This window comes from Oncorhynchus nerka, linkage group LG24 (genome assembly GCF_034236695.1).
Source record: "Oncorhynchus nerka isolate Pitt River linkage group LG24, Oner_Uvic_2.0, whole genome shotgun sequence".
NCBI classification, from domain to species: Eukaryota; Metazoa; Chordata; class Actinopteri; order Salmoniformes; family Salmonidae; genus Oncorhynchus; species Oncorhynchus nerka.
The window spans coordinates 61963639-61986221 of NC_088419.1; the positions used below are offsets into that span (position 1 = coordinate 61963639).

Sequence of the window (22583 nt, forward strand, 5' to 3'; positions counted from 1 at the left end):
AGAACACAGAGAGAGAGGTGGAGACACACAGAGGGATAAACAGAGAACACAGAGAGAGAGGTGGAGGGGGACAGAGGGATAAACAGAGAACACAGAGAGAGAGGTGGAGGGGGACAGAGGGATAAACAGAGAACACAGAGAGAGAGGTGGAGGGGGGGACAGAGGGATAAACAGAGAACACAGAGAGAGAGGTGGAGGGGGGGACAGAGGGATAAACAGAGAACACAGAGAGAGGAGAGGGGGACAGAGGGATAAACAGAGAACACACAGAGAGAGGTGGAGGGGGGGACAGAGGGATAAACAGAGAACACAGAGAGAGAGGTGGAGGGGGACAGAGGGATAAACAGAGAACACAGAGAGAGAGGTGGAGGGGGGACAGAGGGATAAACAGAGAACACAGAGAGAGAGGTGGAGGGGGGGACAGAGGGATAAACAGAGAACACAGAGAGAGAGGTGGAGGGGGGACAGAGGGATAAACAGAGAACACAGAGAGAGAGGTGGAGGGGGGGGGCAGAGGGATAAACAGAGAACACAGAGAGAGAGGTGGAGAGGGGGGACAGAGGGATAACACAGAGAACACAGAGAGAGGTGGAGGGGGACAGAGGGATAAACAGAGAACACAGAGAGAGAGGTGGAGGGGGGACAGAGGGATAAACAGAGAACACAGAGAGAGAGGTGGAGGGGGACAGAGGGATAAACAGAGAACACAGAGAGAGAGGTGGAGGGATAAACAGAGAACACACAGAGAGAGGTGGAGGGGGACAGAGGGATAAACAGAGAACACAGAGAGAGGTGGAGGGGGGACAGAGGGATAAACAGAGAACACAGAGAGAGAGGTGGAGGGGGGACAGAGGGATAAACAGAGAGAGAGGTGGAGGGGGGGACAGAGGGATAAACAGAGAACACAGAGAGAGAGGTGGAGGGGGGCAGAGGGATAAACAGAGAACACAGAGAGAGAGGTGGAGGGGGGACAGAGGGATAAACAGAGAACACAGAGAGACAGGTGGCGGGGGGGGGACAGAGGGATAAACAGAGAACACAGAGAGAGAGGGGATAAGAGGGGGACAGAGGGATAAACAGAGAACACAGAGAGAGGTGGAGGGGGGACAGAGGGATAAACAGAGAACACAGAGAGAGAGGTGGAGGGGGACAGAGGGATAAACAGAGAACACAGAGAGAGAGGTGGAGGGGGACAGAGGGATAAACAGAACACAGAGAGAGAGAGAGTGGAGGGGGGACAGAGGGATAAACAGAGAACACAGAGAGAGAGGTGGAGGGATAAACAGAGAACACAGAGAGAGAGGTGGAGGGATAAACAGAGAACACAGAGAGAGAGGTGACAGAGGGATAAACAGAGAACACAGAGAGAGAGGTGGAGGGGGGACAGAGGGATAAACAGAGAACACAGAGAGAGAGGTGGAGGGGGGGACAGAGGGATAAACAGAGAACACAGAGAGAGAGGTGGAGGGGGGACAGAGGGATAAACAGAGAACACAGAGAGAGAGGTGGAGGGGGGACAGAGGGATAAACAGAGAACACAGAGAGAGAGGTGGAGGGGGACAGAGGGATAAACAGAGAACACAGAGAGAGAGGTGGAGGGGGACAGAGGGATAAACAGAGAACACAGAGAGAGAGGTGGAGGGGGGACAGAGGGATAAACAGAGAACACAGAGAGAGAGGTGGAGGGGGGACAGAGGGATAAACAGAGAACACAGAGAGAGAGAGAGAGTGGAGGGGGGACAGAGGGATAAACAGAGAACACAGAGAGAGAGGTGGAGGGGGGACAGAGGGATAAACAGAGAACACAGAGAGAGGTGGAGGGGGACAGGGGGGACAGAGGGATAAACAGAGAACACAGAGAGAGAGGTGGAGGGGGGACAGAGGGATAAACAGAGAACACAGAGAGAGAGGTGGAGGGGGGACAGAGGGATAAACAGAGAACACAGAGAGAGAGGTGGCGGGGGGGGACAGAGGGATAAACAGAGAACACAGAGAGAGGTGGAGGGGGGACAGAGGGATAAACAGAGAACACAGAGAGAGAGGTGGAGGGGGACAGAGGGATAAACAGAGAACACAGAGAGAGAGGTGGAGGGGGACAGAGGGATAAACAGAGAACACAGAGAGAGAGGTGGAGGGGGGACAGAGGGATAAACAGAGAACACAGAGAGAGAGGTGGAGGGGGGGGACAGAGGGATAAACACAGAACACAGAGAGAGAGCAGGTGGAGGGGGGACAGAGGGATAAACAGAGAACACAGAGAGAGAGTGGAGGGGGACAGAGGGATAAACAGAGAACACAGAGAGAGAGGTGGAGGGGGGACAGAGAACACAGAGAGAGAGGTGGAGGGATAAACAGAGAACACAGAGAGAGAGGTGGAGGGATAAACAGAGAACACAGAGAGAGAGGTGGAGGGGGGGACAGAGGGATAAACAGAGAACACAGAGAGAGAGGTGGAGGGGGGGGAGGGATAAACAGATAGAACACAGAGAGAGAGGTGGAGGGATAAACAGAGAACACAGAGAGAGAGGTGGAGGGATAAAAACAGAGAACACAGAGAGAGAGGTGGAGGGATAAACAGAGAACACAGAGAGAGAGGTGGAGGGATAAACAGAGAACACAGAGAGAGAGGTGGAGGGATAAACAGAGAACACAGAGAGAGAGAGGATGGAGGGATAAACAGAGAACACAGAGAGAGAGGTGGAGGGATAAACAGAGAACACACAGAGAGAGGTGGAGGGGGGACAGAGGGATAAACAGAGAACACAGAGAGAGAGGGGGAGAGGGATAAACAGAGAACACAGAGAGAGAGAGGTGGAGGGATAAACAGAGAACACAGAGAGAGAGGTGGAGGGATAAACAGAGAACACAGAGAGAGAGGTGGAGGGATAAACAGAGAACACAGAGAGAGAGGTGGAGGGATAAACAGAGAACACAGAGAGAGAGGTGGAGGGATAAACAGAGAACACAGAGAGAGAGGTGGAGGGATAAACAGAGAACACAGAGAGAGAGAGGTGGATAAACAGGAACACACAGAGAGAGGTGGAGGGGGGGACAGAGGGATAAACAGAGAACACAGAGAGAGAGGTGGAGGGATAAACAGAGAACACACAGAGAGAGGTGGAGGGGGGGACAGAGGGATAAACAGAGAACACAGAGAGAGAGGTGGAGGGATAAACAGAGAACACAGAGAGAGAGGTGGAGGGATAAACAGAGAACACAGAGAGAGAGGTGGAGGGATAAACAGAGAACACAGAGAGAGAGGTGGAGGGATAAACAGAGAACACAGAGAGGAGGTGGAGGGATAAACAGAGAACACAGAGAGAGAGGTGGAGAGGGGGGACAGAGGGATAAACAGAGAACACAGAGAGAGAGGTGGAGGGGGGGGGACAGAGGGACAAACAGAGAACACAGAGAGGTGGAGGGGGGGACAGAGGGATAAACAGAGAACACAGAGAGAGAGGTGGAGGGGGGCAGAGGGATAAACAGAGAACACAGAGAGAGAGGTCGAGGGGGACAGAGGGATAAACAGAGAACACAGAGAGAGAGGTGGAGGGGGGACAGAGGGATAAACAGAGAACACAGAGAGAGAGGTGGAGGGGGGCAGAGGGATAAACAGAGAACACAGAGAGAGGTGGAGGGGGAGGGGCAGAGGGATAAACAGAGAACACCGAGAGAGAGGTGGAGGGGGGCAGAGGGATAAACAGAGAACACAGAGAGAGGTGGAGGGGGGACAGAGGGATAAACAGAGAACACAGAGAGAGAGGTGGAGGGGGGACAGAGAGGGATAAACAGAGAACACAGAGAGAGAGGTGGAGGGGGGGACAGAGGGATAAACAGAGAACACAGAGAGAGAGGTGGAGGGGGGACAGAGGGATAAACAGAGAACACAGAGAGAGAGAGGTGAAGGATAAACAGAGAACACACAGAGAGAGAGAGGTGGAGGGGGGGGACAGAGGGATAAACAGAGAACACAGAGAGGTGGAGGGGGGCAGAGGGATAAACAGAGAACACAGAGAGAGAGGTGGAGGGGGGGGGCAGAGGGATAAACAGAGAACACCGAGAGAGAGGTGGAGGGGGGCAGAGGGATAAACAGAGAACACAGAGAGAGAGGTGGAGGGGGACAGAGGGATAAACAGAGAACACAGAGAGAGAGGTGGAGGGGGGACAGAGGGATAAACAGAGAACACAGAGAGAGAGGTGGAGGGGGGACAGAGGGATAAACAGAGAACACAGAGAGAGAGGTGGAGGGGGGGACAGAGGGATAAACAGAGAACACAGAGAGAGAGGTGGAGGGGGGCAGAGGGATAAACAGAGAACACAGAGAGAGAGGTGGAGGGGGGGAGAGAGGGATAAACAGAGAACACCGAGAGAGAGGTGGAGGGGGACAGAGGGATAAACAGAGAACACAGAGAGAGAGGTGGAGGGGGGACAGAGGGATAAACAGAGAACACAGAGAGAGAGGTGGAGGGGGGACAGAGGGATAAACAGAGAACACAGAGAGAGAGGTGGTGGGGGGGACAGAGGGATAAACAGAGAACACAGAGAGAGAGGTGGAGGGGGGACAGAGGGATAAACAGAGAACACAGAGAGAAAGGTGGAGGGGGGACAGAGGGATAAACAGAGAACACAGAGAGAGAGGTGGAGGGGGACAGAGGGATAAACAGAGAACACAGAGAGAGAGGTGGAGGGGTGGGACAGAGGGATAAACAGAGAACACAGAGAGAGAGGTGGAGGGGGGACAGAGGGATAAACAGAGAACACAGAGAGAGAGGTGGAGGGGGGGACAGAGGGATAAACAGAGAACACAGAGAGAGAGGTGGAGGGGGGGACAGAGGGATAAACAGAGAACACAGAGAGAGAGGTGGAGGGGGGACAGAGGGATAAACAGAGAACACAGAGAGAGAGGTGGAGGGGGAGGGGGACAGAGGGATAAACAGAACACAGAGAGAGAGGTGGAGGGATAAACAGAGAACACAGAGAGAGGTGGAGGGATAAACAGAGAACACAGAGAGAGAGGTGGAGGGATAAACAGATAGAACACAGAGAGAGAGGTGGAGACACAGAGGGGGACAGAGGGATAAACAGAGAACACAGAGAGAGAGAGGTGGAGGGGGGACAGAGGGATAAACAGAGAACACAGAGAGAGAGGTGGAGGGGGGGACAGAGGGATAAACAGAGAACACAGAGAGAGAGGTGGAGGGGGACAGAGGGATAAACAGAGAACACAGAGAGAGAGGTGGAGGGGGACAGAGGGATAAACAGAGAGAGAGGTGGAGGGGGGACAGAGGGATAAACAGAGAACACAGAGAGAGAGAGGTGGAGGGGGGCAGAGGGATAAACAGAGAACACAGAGAGAGAGGTGGAGGGGGGACAGAGGGATAAACAGAGAACACAGAGAGAGAGGTGGCGGGGGGGACAGAGGGATAAACAGAGAACACAGAGAGAGAGGTGGCGGGGGGGGACAGAGGGATAAACAGAGAACACAGAGAGAGAGGTGGAGGGGGACAGAGGGATAAACAGAGAACACAGAGAGAGAGGTGGAGGGGGGGCAGAGGGATAAACAGAGAACACAGAGAGAGAGGTGGAGGGGGGACAGAGGGATAAACAGAGAACACAGAGAGAGAGGTGGAGAGGGGGACAGAGGGATAAACAGAACACAGAGAGAGAGAGAGGGAGGGGGGACAGAGGGATAAACAGAGAACACAGAGAGAGAGGTGGAGGGATAAACAGAGGGATAAACAGAGAACACAGAGAGAGAGGTGGAGGGATAAACAGAGAACACACAGGAGAGGTGGAGGGGGGACAGAGGGATAAACAGAGAACACAGAGAGAGGTGGAGGGGGACAGAGGGATAAACAGAGAACACAGAGAGAGAGGTGGAGGGGGGACAGAGGGATAAACAGAGAACACAGAGAGAGAGGTGGAGGGGGGGACAGAGGGATAAACAGAGAACACAGAGAGAGAGGTGGAGGGGGGACAGAGGGATAAACAGAGAACACAGAGAGAGAGGTGGAGGGGGACAGAGGGATAAACAGAGAACACAGAGAGAGGTGGAGGGGGGACAGAGGGATAAACAGAGAACACAGAGAGAGAGGTGGAGGGGGACAGAGGGATAAACAGAGAACACAGAGAGAGAGGTGGAGGGGGGACAGAGGGATAAACAGAGAACACAGAGAGAGAGGTGGAGGGGGACAGAGGGATAAACAGAGAACACAGAGAGAGAGGTGGAGGGGGGGGACAGAGGGATAAACAGAGAACACAGAGAGAGAGGTGGAGGGGGGACAGAGGGATAAACAGAGAACACAGAGAGAGAGGTGGAGGGGGGACAGAGGGATAAACAGAGAACACAGAGAGAGAGGTGGAGGGGGGACAGAGGGATAAACAGAGAACACAGAGAGAGAGGTGGAGGGGGGCAGAGGGATAAACACAGAACACAGAGAGAGAGGTGGAGGGGGGACAGAGGGATAAACAGAGAACACAGAGAGAGAGGTGGAGGGGGGACAGAGGGATAAACAGAGAAACAGAGAGAGAGGTGGAGGGGGGACAGAGAACACAGAGAGAGAGGTGGAGGGATAAACAGAGAACACAGAGAGAGAGGTGGAGGGATAAACAGAGAACACAGAGAGAGAGGTGGAGGGATAAACAGAGAACACAGAGAGAGAGGTGGAGGGATAAACAGAGAACACAGAGAGAGAGGTGGAGGGATAAACAGAGAACACAGAGAGGTGAGGGGGGGCAGAGGGATAAACAGAGAACACAGAGAGGTGGGGGGGGGACAGAGGGATAAACAGATAGAACACAGAGAGAGGTGGAGGGGGACAGAGGGATAAACAGATAGAACACAGAGAAAGATGGAGGGAGGGGGGACAGAGGGATAAACAGATCAGAATGGGAAGGATGGTGCTTTAGGAGAGCAAATATTGATACCACACAGTCTGCGTGTGGTGCTAGGAACACTTGTGATGCTGGGAATACAGAACCCACTGCTTAGCCATCAATGATAACTACCATTAATTACTGAAACGTCAACACAGTACATATGCAGAAAGTAAAGTTGGTTGCGTGAGTAACAATCCTTAATGATGCCACTTCATCAGGGCGACAATGGAGAAAGCCGTCCTGGGAGAGATCCTCAGAGTCTGTTTTACCTTGTTATTGGAGGAGCTGTGTTTCTGTGGAGGCGGCGCAGGGTCTCGACTGGGGCGGTGCGAGCCTTCACTGCTGTCACTCTCGCTGTCCAGGCTCAGTCTGACAGGGAACAGGAGGGTAAAGGTCAGACAGCGCTCATTGTGCCCTGTTTAGCGCAGGGAGCCTGGGTTTGTGGGTGGGAACACATGTTTTGGTGAAGGGATTAGCTTCAAATCTGGGTTTGTGTTCACTCAACTCCGACCATATAAATCTTTACAGATTTCCTTCAAAAACAATGTAACCCCTATAAAACAACAGCGAACACATGTATGGGCTTATGTGCTACAAATACTGACCCACTGTGTCTCATAACACAAATATCCATCGCTAAAGATAACCAGTGAAAACTAATTGGAGGAGCATCGTATGTGAAAAGAAAGAGAGAGCAACAAACTTGGAAATATATGGAGCATTAGAGAGAGAATGAGAAAGGAGAGACAGATAATCTTACCGAGAGTCACGGTTGGGCGGGTTGGTCTTGACAGGCGTCCCTTCCTCTGAGCTGCTGTCATCATCATCTGACCCCTCGGACTGTAGGTCCTCCACCATAGAGCGCAGCGGGCCTCGAGTAGATTTACACACCAATAGAGAACATTTGCTAAAATGTACATGTACGCATCACAACCATCAAGTAAACATCTGGATAGCTTAGTATAAAAGAAAAACAAACATGAAATCTCCAATGGATGTAGAGAACTTACCTTGGCCTTGTTTCTGTCCGGGCTCAAAATCAGACTCTGAGCTGGAGTCAGAGCTGGAGCTGGAGTTAGAGGGACTGGAGGGGACTGACTGCTCTGATTTGGAGGAGGCTTCATCCTCAGAGTTGGAGTCGTCAGACAGCAGTTTCTTGGGCTCCTTGGCCTCCTGAGTGTCGGCCCTGCTGCTCTTGGGCCAGCGGCCTTTCTCCTTGGGGGGTTTCTTCTCTGGGTAGCCTGTGATGACTGAAGATGACGAAGAGACCCGGGGAGAGGCTCCGGTGAAGAGCACTGCAGCTGTCCCCTTAGATCCCTCTGAGCTGCCCTTCTTTGGCTTCTTGGCACTGGGTTTTGGAGACTCCGCAGTGGAAGGCCGCTTCCCGGGGGCTTTGGGCTCCAGTGGGCCCCCTCCCCCGGCCCCCCCTCCTTTAGGGGACATGCCCTCCATCTTGGCCTCCTTCAGTGTGAGTTTGGGCTCTTTGAAGGCAGCCTTGGGAAGGACCTTGCCCTCGTCTTTAACTTTGATCTCCGCTGGCTTCTTGGAAGAGGAGGATGAGGGCTCACGGGCACTCTTGCTGCTGCCCCCTCCTCCCCCGTCGCGGTCGCTGTCACCCTTTGACGCCGCCTTGCTCTCAGAGTCTTTGCGGGGGCGTTCGCGGTGCTCCTTGGTCAGCTTGTGGGGCTTGGGCCCTTTACTGCTGCCTCCACTGCCCTCTTTACTGGGCTCCTAAAGACAAGGACAATAGGACAATATTAAACACACAATCACTTTCAAATGGTGTGCTGGTATGGAATAATACGTAGAGTGAAGTTGGGCCCATACGCTCCACCACATACATCTTTATTTGGTGACAATCAAGAAAGGTAAGAGCATTTAAGTGTGCTTTACTCTCTCTATATTGTCTACACTGAGTGTACAAAATATTAAAGGACACCTGCTCTTTCTATGACATAGGCTGACCAGGTGAAAGGGATGATCTCTTATTGATGTCACTTGTTTAATCCACTTCAAATCAGTGTAGATGAAAGGGAGATCGGTTAAAATAATGATTTTTAACTTGAGACAATTGAGACAGATTGTGAATAAGCAAGACAAAAGATTTAAGTGCTTTTGAACGGGGTATGGTAGTAGGTGCCAGGCACACCGGTTTGTGTCAAGAACTGCACGCCGCTGGGTTTTTCACACTCAACAGTTTCCCATGTGTATCAAGAATGGTCCACCACCCAAAGAACATCCAGCCAACTTGACAACTGTGCGAGTGGCGCAGCAGTCTAAAGCACTGCAGCTCAGTGCTAGAGGAGTCACTATAGACCCTGGTTCGATTCCAGGCTGTATCACAACCGGCCGTGATTGGGAGTCCCATAGGGCGGCGCACAATTGGCCCGGGTTAGGGTTTGGCCGGGGTGGGGTGGGCCGTCAATGAAAATAAGAATTTGTTCTTAACTGACTCGCCTACTTAAATAAAGGTAACATTTTAAAAATTGGAATCAACATGGGCCAGCATCCCTGTGGAATGCTTTAGCAGTCTGTACGGTAGCACCATGGTGTAGCCGGTGGACAGGTAGCTTCTGTCCTCCTCTGGGTACATTGACTTCAATACAAATCCTAGTAGGCTCATGGTTATCAAACCCTCTTCCATAGACTTACACAGTAATTATGACAACTTCTGGATGACTTCCTCCAACTTATCAGTGCTCTTGCAGCAAGAACTTACATGTTGTTCACCCAATCAAAGGATCAGAGAGTGAATATAGTACTGAAAGCATAAGCTACAGCTTGCTAGCACTGCAGTGCATAAAATGTGGTAGGTAGTTGACTCAAAGAGAGAGACAATAATGAATTTCTTCCCAAAAGAGAGTAATTTTTTACACTTTCTTAGCTAGCAAATGCAGCTAGCTACTTTATCCTTCTGAAAACCCTTGCTCAAAACAGAGGAATTCTATGTAAGCTAGCTGGCTATGACTATCCAACACAACACTGGAACGCTTCCAAGTCAAGGTAAGCGTCTGGTTTGACTAATTTATTGCCTCCGGGGCCTGCCGGTGTAACTGCTAAACTGCTTACTGACTGCACACTGTAACTTTACTGCATGATTGTAGCGGGTTTACTAACGCGTTAGTTCTATTAGCTATGTTGACTATGACGTTACTTTAGCTAATATGGTGACAACAATGTAGGCTGTGTGTAGCGGTTATGATATGGTTTGCCTGAAAGTTTTTTTCGCCTGGCCACATACAGCTGATGTGCTGTGCATTGAAGTCCGCAAGCAAAGGGAAAAAAAGATGAGAAAAGTGCATAGATGCGAGAAGGGATACAATGTGGCTGATACGAAAGTGAACTGTGTTTATGCGTGATCAGGGGTGTATTCATTACGCCGATAATGTTGACAAAAGTTTCTTAAAATAGAAGCAAGCATAATGGCGATAAACATACCAGAATTTGAAACTCTCATTTGTAACTGTTGGACTAATGGTTACACCCTAGATCAGCTAGATGCAGGCAAGTGTGTGCAAGGTCACCATGTGTCACCATGTTGTGCATTTTCATTCATAGGCTAGGTTGTAGCAACCTCATAATGGGAATAGGGAAAATGTGAGTACCATGTAGTAGCCTAAACCTATCACTGTTACATTGTACTGGGTGAATGGAATATAAATGACAGTCATTCAATATGCTTTAATAGGTATAAGGCCATGTTCATGAAAAAAAAAGTGTCCTCATCTTAAAATGGCAGGTGCACACACACACACTTGAAGTCGGAAGTTTACATACACCTTAGCCAAATACATTTAAACTCAATTTTTCACAATTCCTGACATTTAATCCCAGTAAAAATTCCCTTTTTTAGGTCAGTTAGGATCACCACTTTATTTTAAGAATGTGAAATGTCAGAATAATAGTAGAGAGAATTATTTATTTCAGCTTTTATTTCTTTCATCACATTCCCAGTGGGTCAGAGGTTTACATGCACTCAATTAGTATTTGGAATCATTGCCTTTAAAAATTGTGTAACTTGGTCAAACATTTCGGGTAGCCTTCCTCAAGCTTTCCAAAATAAGTTGGGTGAATTTTGGCCCATTCCTCCTCACAGAGCTGGTGTAACTGAGTCAGGTTTGTAGGTAGGCCTCCTTGCTCGCACACGCTTTTTCAGTTCTACACACAAATTTTCTATGGGATTGAGGTCAGGGCTTTGTGATGGCCACTCCAATACCTTGACTTAAGCCATTTTGCCACAACTTGGAACTGGAAGTATGCTTGGAGTCATTGTCCATTTGGAAGACCAATTTGCGACCAAGCTTTAACATCCTGACTGATGTCTTCAGATGTTGTTTCAATATATCCACAATTTCCTAATTCATGATGCCATTTATTTTGTGAAGTGCACCAGTCCCTCCTGCAGCAAAGCACCCCCACAACAGGATGCTGCCACCCCCGTGCTTCACAATGGTCATTATGGCCAAACAGTTCTATTTTTGTTTCATCAGACCAGAGGACATTTCTCCAAAAAGTACAATCTTTGTCCCCCATGTGCAGTTGCAAACCATAGTCTGGCTTTTTTTAATGGCAGTTTTGGAGCAGTGGCTTCTTCCTTGCTGAGCGCCCTTCCAGGTTATGTCGTTATAAGACTCATTTTACTGTGGATATAGATACTTTTGTACCTGTTTCCTCCAGCATCTTCACAAGGTTCTTTGCTGTTGTTCTGGGATTGATTTGCACTTTTCGCACCAAAGGAGACGGAACGCGTCTCCTTCCTGAGCGGTATGACGGCTGCGTGGTCCCATGGTGTTTATACTTGCGTTGTTTCTACAGATGAACATGGTACCTTGGCGTTTGGAAATTGCTCCCAAGGATGAACCAGACTTGTGGAGGTCTACAATTATTTTTCTGATATCTTTTATTTTTTTATTTATCCGTTATTTTACCAGGTAAGTTGACTGAGAACACGTTCTCATTTGCAGCAACGACCTGGGGAATAGTTACAGGGGAGAGGAGGGGGATGAATGAGCCAATTGTAAACTGGGGATTATTAGGTGACCGTGATGGTTTGAGGGCCAGATTGGGAATTTAGGCAGGACACCGGGGTTAACACCCCTACTCTTAAGATAAGTGCCATGGGATCTTTAAGGACACCCGTTTAACGTCCCATCCGAAAGACGGCACCCTACACAGGACAGTGTCCCCAATCACTGCCCTGGGGCATTGGTCCCATGGTGTTTATACTTGCGTACTATTGTTTGTACAGATGAACATAGTACCTTCAGGCGTTTGGATATTGCTCCCAAGGATGAACCAGACTTGTGGAGGTCTACAATTGTTTTTCTGAGGTCTTGGCTGATTTCTTTAGATTTTCCCATGATGTCAAGCAAAGAGGCACTGAGTTTGAAGGTAGGCCTTGAAATACATCCACGGGTACATTGACTGAAATTATGTCAATTAGCCTATCAGAAGCCATGGTATAATTTTCTGGAATTTTCCAAGCTGTTTAAAAGGCAGTCAACTTAGTGTATGTAAACTTCTGACCCACTAGAATTGTGATACACTGAATTACAAGTGAAATAATCTTGTCTGTAAATAATTGTTGGAAAAATTACTTGTGTCAAAGTAGATGTCCTAACTGACTTGCAAAACTACAGTTTGTTAACAAGACATTTGTGGAGTGGTTTTTTTTAAGTTTTAATGACTCCAACCTAAGTGTATGTAAACTTCCGACTTCAACTGTATCAATATTTTTAACGAGGCAAGTCAGTTAACTTTTTATGGCTGCAGGGGCAGTATTGTGTAGCTTGGATGAAAAGGTACCCATTGTAAACGGCCAGCTCCTCAGTCATAGTTGCTCATATTTGCATATTATTATTAGTATTGGATAGAAAACACTTCTAAAACTGTTTGAATTATGTCTGAGTATAACAGAACTCATATAGCAGGAAAAAACCTGAGAAATTCCACTTCCTATTTTTTTTTTCCTGAGGTGGCAGATTTTCAACCAAGCTCTCATTGAAATTACAGCGAGATATGGATGAGTTTTCACTTCCTACACCTTCCACTAGATGTCAACAGTCAATAGAACTTTGTCTGATGACTAATGTGAAGGGGGGTCGAATGACACAGGAAATAGTCACCACTGCCACGAGTTGACCATGCTTTCACCATGCGCGTTCACAGGGGAAGGGACCTGCGTTCCACCGCTCATCTGAAGTCATTCTAATTCTCTGGTTGGAACGTTATTCAAGATTCTAAAGATTGATTCAGTACATTGTTTGACATGTTTCTACATTTCGTCATGTTATAGTGGACGCGCTTTGTGACTTTGGAATTGTGCTGCCATCCTGTTAGAAGGTAACAGATTATTTTATTACAATGGTTAAATTGGATTTTCATTGTGTTCAATGGTGTTATTTGCCCCCTAGTGGCGCTTTCTGGTACTTAGAAAGACGACGCAAACAGGAAGTACAGAATTTGTTTTGCACGCATAGAAGCAGCTACAAACAACGCTACGGTGCAGGTTTTTCAATGTAGTTATTTCTTGTCACACTTCAGCCTTGGAAAAATATTTGTTTGTAAGTTCGATTCAAGCATTTAGCTAATGATGATAATCTTGTTATTGATAGAGTTGCTTACATATCAATGTTGGTTGCATTTACTCACAAATTGCAATGCCTTTAATGTATGTCGTTAGCTGTATTACTTTGCTCATGCGTCATGCAAACGAATTGTAAAATATACAATACTGTAGTTTTGTTACTGTTTCTAGTGCAATATGCTTTGTTATTCTACATAGATGGTTATACATTATTAGAGTAATGAAAGGAGCCAATTACCATATGGTTAACAATTAGCTATGTGGTTTGGCATCATGCCAGATGCATGGTACCTTAGCGCGTGCTTTGTATTTATGCAAATTCAAGCTCAGATTTTTTTTTTTACGTAAACTTTATCAAACAAAACATGCATGTATTGTGTAACATGAAGTCCTATGAGTGTCATCTGATGAACATAATTCAAGGTTAGTGATTCATTTTATCTTTATTTCTGGTTTTTGTGAATGCTATATTTCGCTGGAAAATGGCTGTGCATATTGTGGTTTGGTGGAGACCTAACATAATCGTTTGTAGTGCTTTCGCTGAAAAGCCTATTTGAAATCGGACACTTTGGTGGGATTAACAACAAGATTACCTTTAAAATGATATCAAACACATGTATGTTTTAGGAATTGTAATTATGAGATTTCTGTGGTTTGAATTTGGCGCCCTCTATTTTCACTGGTAGTTGTCATATCGATCCCGGTATTGGGATTGCAGCCATATTAAGAACAAATTCTTAATTACAATGATGGCATACGGGGGAACAGTGGTTTAACTGCCTTGTGCAGGCAGGGGCAGAATGACAGATTTTCACCTCTTCAGCTTGGGGATTCGATCCAGCAACCTTCCGGTTACTGGCCCAAAGCTCTAACCACAACATGCATGCACGTATCCATACGCAAAACATATATCGTCCACGTTAATACTACGATAATTAAACAGATTTGATGTTTTTAATCATGCCTGTGTATTTGGGATGATCCGTGACCCAGAACATGGAGTGGAAGTCACATTATATGATTAAAAGCTGGGGGAACAAAAAGACACACCCCCACACAGGATTTCCCATCCCTTATCTCAACTGTACTCTACTCTCCTATCCTCTGCTGTATTGACTGGTTGAGCACATTCCTACTCCTTCTTATCGGTGTAGTAGGCGAGGCATGGTGCTAACCTTTGACCCGTGGGAGGTCTTGGTCTTCTTGGGGTCTGAGAAGGCAGACAGTGGGATGGTGGGGAGCATGGGGTAGTCTGGACTGGGCCTCGACACTGCCTCCGTCCCTTCCGGCACCACCATGACCTGAGAGACATAGAGAGGCAGAAGAGTGAGGACAAACAACAACACAGTACCTTCTCTCTTGCCATTCCACTACAACACTCCCCACTCATCCCATATCATCCCTTTCCCCATCTTACCCCTCCAGCCTTGACCAGCTTGCGTCTGAACTCCCGTGTGGGGTTGTTAAAGGTGAGTTTCTCACAGCGCAGGTGATTGACAGGGGGGTTCCCCTCCAGGTTCAGGAAGAGGTCATAGTTGAAACACACCTTCTTAGGCTCCTCCTGTAAATAATAATGAGTTCACATATCTAGTCAGCCCTGCACTGCCGAGCCCTGTTAAGTCCTTATCAGCAGCATATTATCAGCTAACAGTAAGAATAGCAGATACCCTGCCAAGTTAATAAGAGGCATATCTGGAGTGCACTCCCTGATAAGCGCTAACATTCCACATTGGGAGAGAACAGTAGGACATTTTGGTAAACAAACGGATGCTTTCCGAACATGCCAGGAGTCAGAGTTACAGATAAAAGACAGAGGCCAGTAAAAACATTCCCAGCAGACATGCCAGATAAACTGTAGGCCCTTTTAAAGCAGGACCTCCAGTGACCTGAGGTGCAGACAGACCAGCAGCCAAAGGCCCATTACTAGCATGACCAGTGTCACCACACACAGCCGCAGTATCACTTGCAGTCCAAACACTTAAAAGACACACCCTATCCCCTCAGCCCTCAAATTAAGTAGACACTTCTGATGATGTATCATGACATCTGACGATATACAGGGGGAAGGAATGATTTTTAAATGGACCGCCCTTGCCAGGAAATTAGCTCAATCAGGTAATATTAATAAATGTATTAATATTATTTTATAGAATAGCAAGTCATATCACTTAATCCAGTTTAGCCAAAGACACGACACTTGTAAGTGCTTTATATGCCCTACAGTCAATTATGATTGCATATCTACTAACATTAAATATATAATTATTAATATATGCCTACTGTACGATAGCTAGCAAATTATTTAGCTAACAACGTTAGCCTGCCTAGCTGGAACTTCTGAAGGAAAATGTACAATTTCCAAAACCTAACTAAACAAAAACATAATTATTTTTACGAGACGTGTTTGTGCCGTCATGTGCATTAGTAGCACAATTTAACTTATTTTCATTCGTTTTTTACACTTGTATATTGACTCCATGATGACATTGAGGTTTTAATTGTTGACTGACTTCTCTTAGCGGATGTACAATTGTCACAAACTGAATTATGGGGAGTTTCAGGCCCAGAAAGTGAACACAATTGTACACTCACAACCTCGACTAAAAACGAGGGCTGAGGGGCTTATGTTGCAAACTTCCCTTGTTTGGCTAATCATTTGGATTCCACCAAGGGCATAAGGCGAGGGGGTAAGTGGACGAGGGTGTGTCTTTTATGAGTTTGAACCGCAGCCCTGGTGTCTCCACACACACGGTCACATGACTAAAAGCAGCAAATGAACCACGTGCGCACTTTGAATACCAACCAAACGACACAAATATTGATAGACAAAAGAAAGAAAGAAAAACTATTCAGACTGTGCCAATTAATATAAACAAGCCATTGTAGGAGAACTATATCAGATTTGATTTCAGGAAAAGGCTTAGAGCACCAGAGAAAATCTTATCCATTAGGAATCACATGTAACAGTAGCTCACATTCTGAGGGATAGTGACACTTAACATAGTACCATTACAGAGGCTGTGACTGAGCTCTCACCTTGTTCTTGAAGTAGACCTCGATGGGCATGAGGAACCCAGCGTAGCCCGACTCCTCCACTTTGTATGGTGGCTCCTTGCATACTGAAGAGACAACACAGGCACATCAGCCCCATACATTCAGTTGGATAACATCAATGGTCATTGCTAGAAGGCTAATGGGGAACTAGCTCCAGCCTCGCTGGGAGAGCGAGTCATTAAAACCTAAAGCTTGTCGGAGCCACCATGGGCCGTAACCCTCATGGTCGGAGCCACCATGGGCCGTAACCCTCATGATCACCGCCATGGGCCGTAGCCCTCATGATCACCGCCATGGGCCGTAGCCCTCATGATCACCGCCATGGGCCGTAGCCCTCATGATCACCGCCATGGGCCGTAGCCCTCATGATCACCGCCATGGGCCGTAGCCCTCATGATCACCGCCATGGGCCGTAACCCTCATGATCACCGCCATGGGCAGTAACCATAATGACCCTAAGCTTTACAGTGACTTAATGAGGTGAGATGTGCCTGGTCTGGAGAAGAGTAGTAGGCAATGCTCTATAGTAGAGGTTAACCGATTAATCGGCATGGCCGATTTCAAGTTTTCATAACAATCTGTAAATCGGCATTTTTGGAAGCCGATTATGGCCGATTACATTGCATTCCACGAGGAAACTGCGTGGCAGGCTGACCACCTGTTACGCGAGTGCAGCAAGGATCCCAGGTAAGTTGCTAGCTAGCATTAAACTTATCTTCACATAATCACTAGTTAACTACACATGGTTGATGATATTACTAGTTTAACTAGCTTGTCCTGCGTTGCATATAATCAATGCGGTGCCTGTTAATTTATCATTGAATCACAGCCTACTTCGCCAAACGGGGGATGATTTATCAAAAGCGCATTCGCGAAAATCGTTGCATGAATGCACCTAACCATAAACATCAATGCCTTTTCTTAAAATCAATACACAGAAGTATGTTTTTTTAAACATGCATATTTATTTAAAAATAAATTAATGTTAGCGGGCAATATTAACTAGGGAAATTGTGTCACTTCTCTTGCGTTCATTGCACGCAGAGTCAGGGTATATGCAGCAGTTTGGGCCGCCTGGCTCGTTGCGAACTAATTTGCCAGAATTTTACATAATTATGACATAACATTGAAGGTTGTGCAATGTAACGGCAATATTTAGACTTAGGGTGGCCGCCCGTTCGATAAAATACGGGACGGTTCTGTATTTCACTGAAAGAATAAACGTTTTGTTTTCAAAATGATCGTTTCCGGATTTGACCATATTAATGACCAACGGCTCGTATTCTGTGATTATTATAAGTCTATGATTAAGTCTATGATTTGATAGAGCAGTCTGACTGAGCGATGGTAGGCGGCAGGAGGCTCGTAAGTGTTCATTCAAACTTTACTGCGTTTGCCAGCAGTTCTTAGCAATGCTTGCTTCACAGCGCTGTTTATGACTTCAAGCCTATCAACTCCTGAGATTAGGCTTGCAATACTATAGTCCATAAAAGAACATCCAATTGTCAAAAGTATATGAAATACAAATGGTAGAGAGAGAAATAGTCGACGCGGCATAATTCCTAAAATACCTAAAACTTCTTAACTGGGAATATTGAACCACCAGCTTTCATATGTTCTCATGTTCTGACCAAGGAACTTCAATGTTTTTACATGGCACATATTGTACTTTTACTTTCTTCTCCAACACTGTTTTTGCATGATTTAAAATCAAATTGAGGATGTTTCATTATTTATTTGAGAATAAATATATTATTTATATATTATATTAAGTTAAAATAAGTGTTCATTGCTCGTTCAGTATTGCTGTAATTGTCATTATTACATATATACACACACACACACACACACACACGCAGTTGAAGTTGGAAGTTTACATGCACTTAGGTTGGAGTCATTAAAACTAGTTTTTCAACCACTCCACAAATTTCTTGTTAACAAACTATAGTTTTGGCAAGTCGGTTAGGCCATCTACTTTGTGCATGAGACAAGTAATTTTTCCAACAATTGTTTACAGACAGATTATTTCACTTATAATTCACTGTATCACAATTCCAGTGGGTCAGAAGGTCACACTAAGTTGACTGTGCCTTTAAACAGCTTAGAAAATTCCAGAAAATGATGTCATGGCTTTAGAAGCTTCTGATAGGCTAATTGACATCATTTGAGTCAATTGGATGTATACCTGTGGATGTATTTCAAGGCCTACCTTCAAACTCAGTTCATCTGTACTTGACATCATGGGAAAATCAAAAGAAATCAGCCAAGACCTCAGAAAAAATATTGTAGACCTCCACAAGTCTGGTTCACACAAATTTCAAAAGCCTGAAGATACCACGTTCATCTGTACAAACAATAGTACGCAAGTATAAAAGCCATGGGACCACGCAGCCGTCATACCGCTCAGGAAGAAGACGAGTCCTGTCTCCTAGAGATGAACGTACTTTGGTGTGAAAAGTGCAAATAAATCCCAGAACAACAGCAAAGGACCTTGTGAAGATTCTGGAGGAAACAGGTACAAGCGTATCTATATCCACAGTAAAACAAGTCCTATATCGACATAACATGAAAGACCGCTCAGCAAGGAAGAAGCCACAGCTCTGACACCACCATAAAAAAAGCCAGACTACGGTTTGCAACTGCAGATGGGGACAAAGATCGTACTTTTTGGAGAAATGTCCTCTGGTCTGATGAAACAAAAATAGAACTGCTTGACCATAATGACCATCATTACGTTTTGAGGAAAAAGGGTGAGGCTTGCAAGCCGAAGAACACCATCCCAACAGTGAAGGACGGGGGTGGCAGCATCATGTTGTGGAGGTACTTTGCTGCAGGAGGGACATCACAAAATAAATGGCATCATATGGAAGGGAAATTATGCGGATATATTCAAGCAACATCTCAAGACATCAGTCAGGAAGTTAAAGCTTGGTCGTAAATGGGTCTTCCAAATGGACAATGACCCCAAGCATACTTCCAAAGTTTGTTCTAAAAAGGCTTAAGGACAACAAAGTCAAGGTATTGGAATGGCCATCGCAAAGCCCTGACCTCAATCCTATAGAAAAATTGTGGGCAGAACTGAAAAAGCTTGTGCGAGCAAGGAGGCCTGCAAACCTGACTCAGTTACACCAGCTCTGTCAGGAGGAATGGGCCAAAAGTTCACCCAACTTATTGTGGGAAGCTTGTGGAAAGCTACCCAAAACATTTGACCCAAGTTTAAATGGTTTAAGGCAATTCTACCAAATATTAATTGAGTGTACTGACCCACTGGGAATGCGATGAAAGAAATAAAAGCTGAAATAAATCATTCTCTCTACTATTATTCTGACATTTCACATTCTTAAAATAAAGTGGTGATCCTAACTGACCTAAGACAGGGAATTCTTACTAGGATTAAATGTCAGGAATTGTGAAAAACAGAGTTTAAATGTAGTTGGCTAAGGTGTATGTAAACTTCCGACTTCAACTGTATATATGAACATTTTGAGGAGAGGATTCACCTTTACAACTTTGTCTTGACATCCTCTCCTCAAAATTATAATATATACAGTTGAAGTCGTAAGTTTACATACACCTTAGCCGAAATAATTGGTATCGGTGTTGAAAAATCATTAAAAAATAAAATGTAAATAAAAAATAAAATCGGTCGACCTCTACTCTATAGGCCTTCTGTGTGTGTGCACATCACACTACCATAGAATAAATGTAACAGTATTGGTTAACACAAAGTTTTCAAGGTGAATCCTCTCTCCACTCCCCAAACAAAAACAAACAAAGTAATCACAGAACCAGTTTGAGGCAAGTTCATGTGTGTGTGCATGAGTATGCTTTGTCCAACCCACCTCTCTTGGGTTTGGGGAAGCTCTCATGTAGCCGGAAGACAACCTTCTCCACAAAGTGCTGTATGTCCCCAGTCTCAGGCCCTCGCACAAACACCATCCAGTCGTGGGTGAAGCCCTCCGAGGTCACCTTCTTCCTCAACTGGGCTCGGTGTCCTAGCTCCAGCTTCACCTGCACTGTGCACTGCAGACACAAGGTCAGACATACAGTGCCTTCAGAAAGTATTCCCACCCCTTCCCTTTTTCCACAGTTTGATGTTCGAGCCCCAATTTAAATTTGATATTTTTTTGTCACTTGCCTACACACTATACCCCATAATGTTAAACTGGAATTATGTTAATTAACTCAAAATTATTTTTTAAATTAAAAATGAAAAGCTGAAATGTCTTGAGTCAATAAGTAAGTATTCAACCCCTTTATTATGGCAAGTCTAAATAAATTCAGGAGTCAAAATGTGCTTAACAAGTCACATAATAAATTGCATGGACTCACTGTGTGCAATAATAGTGTTCAACATGATTTTTGAACGACTAGCCTACCTCATCTCTGTATCCCACACACACAATTATCTGTAAGGTCCCTCAGTCGAGCAGTGAATTTCAAACAGATTCAACCACAAAGACCAGGGAGGTTTTCCAATGCATCGCAAAGAAGGGTACCTATTGGTAGATGAGTAAAAATAAAAAAGCAGACATTGAATATCCCTTTGAGCATGGTGTAGTTATTAGTTACACGTTGGTGTATCGTATTGACACCCAGTCACTACAAAGATACAGGCGTCCTTCCTAACTCAGTTGCTGGAGAGGAAGGACAATGGTGGCCAATGGTGACTTTAAAACTATTTTTGTTTTAAAGTTTAATGGCTGTGATAGAAGAAAACTGAGGATGGATCAAAAATATTGTAGTAACGCCACAATACTAACCTAATTGACAGCTAACCTAATTGACAGAGTGAAAAGAAGGAAGTCTGTACTAGAGGTCGACCAATTAATCGGAGTGGCCGATTTAATTAGGGCCGATTTCAAGTTTTCATAACAATCGGTAATCGGCATTTTTGGACACCGATTATGGCCGATTACATTGCACTACACGAGGCGACTGCGTGGCAGGCTGACTACCTGTTATGTAAGTGCAGCAAGGAGCCAAGGTACGGTGCTAGCTAGCATTAAACGTATCTTGTAAAAAACAATCAATCTTAACATAATCACAAGTTAACTACACATGGTTGATGATATTACTAGTTTATCTAGCTTGTCCTGCGTTGCATATAATCGATGCGGTGCCTGTTCATTTATCATTGAATCCCAGCCTACTTCGCCAAACAGGTGATTTAACAAGAAAAAAAAGCACTATCGTAGCACCAAAGTGTCCCTAATCATAAACATCAACGCCGTTCTTAAAATCAATACACAAGTATATATTTTTAAACCTTTATATTTTGTTAATATTGCCTGCTAACATTAATTTCTTTTAACTAGGGAAATTGTGTCACTTCTCTTGCATTCTGTGCAACAGAGTCAGAGTATATGCAGCAGTTTGGGCCGCCTGTCTCGTTGAACTGTGAAGACCATTTCTTCCTAACAAAGACAGCCAACTTCGCCAAATGGGGGATGATTTAACAAAAGCGCATTTGTGAAAAAAAGCACAATCGATACAAGAATGTACCTAACTATAAATACACAGAAGTATATTTTATTTAAACCTGCATATTTAGTTAAAATAAATTCATGTTAGCAGGCAATACTAAACTAGGGAAATTGTGTCACTTCTCTTGCGTTCATTGCACGCAGAGTTAGGGTATATGCAGCAGTTTGGTCCGCCTGGCTCTTTGCGAACTAATTTGCCAGAATGTTACGTAATTATGACATAACATTGAAGGTTGTTCAATGTAACAGCAATATTTAGACTTAGGGTGGCCGCCCGTTCGATAAAATACGGAACGGTTCCGTATTTCACTGAAAGAATAAACATTTTGTTTTCAAAATTATCTTTTCCGGATTTGACCATATTAATAGCTCATATTTCTGTGTGTTATTATATTATAATTAAATCTATGATTTGATAAAGCAGTCTGACTGAGCGGTGGTAGACAGCAGCAGGCTCGTAAGCATTACTGTGTTTGCCAGCAGCTCTTCACAATGCTTCAAGCATTGCGCTGTTTATGAATTCAAGCCTATCAACTCCCGAGATTAGGCTGGCAATACTAAAGTACCTATTAGAACAT

The 22583-nt window shown here is 45.6% G+C and overlaps 1 protein-coding gene across 3 annotated transcripts in view; it reads right to left on the bottom strand.

Moving 5' to 3' along the window:
* Positions 1 to 22583, bottom strand: part of LOC115108379 (protein ENL-like) — a 59370-nt gene that overhangs the window by 30987 nt on the left and 5800 nt on the right. For 2 of the 3 annotated variants that reach the window (XM_029632632.2, XM_065009037.1), the window contains exons 2-8: positions 20362 to 20542; positions 16502 to 16584; positions 14883 to 15026; positions 14641 to 14766; positions 7890 to 8610; positions 7640 to 7751; positions 7149 to 7248 (exon numbers count right to left, since the gene is read on the bottom strand). In XM_029632632.2, coding sequence (XP_029488492.2) covers positions 7149 to 7248; positions 7640 to 7751; positions 7890 to 8610; positions 14641 to 14766; positions 14883 to 15026; positions 16502 to 16584; positions 20362 to 20542 — 1467 coding nt within the window. The remainder of the gene's footprint in view (positions 1 to 7148; positions 7249 to 7639; positions 7752 to 7889; positions 8611 to 14640; positions 14767 to 14882; positions 15027 to 16501; positions 16585 to 20361; positions 20543 to 22583) is intronic. The other variant, XM_065009038.1, reaches the window with a different exon arrangement.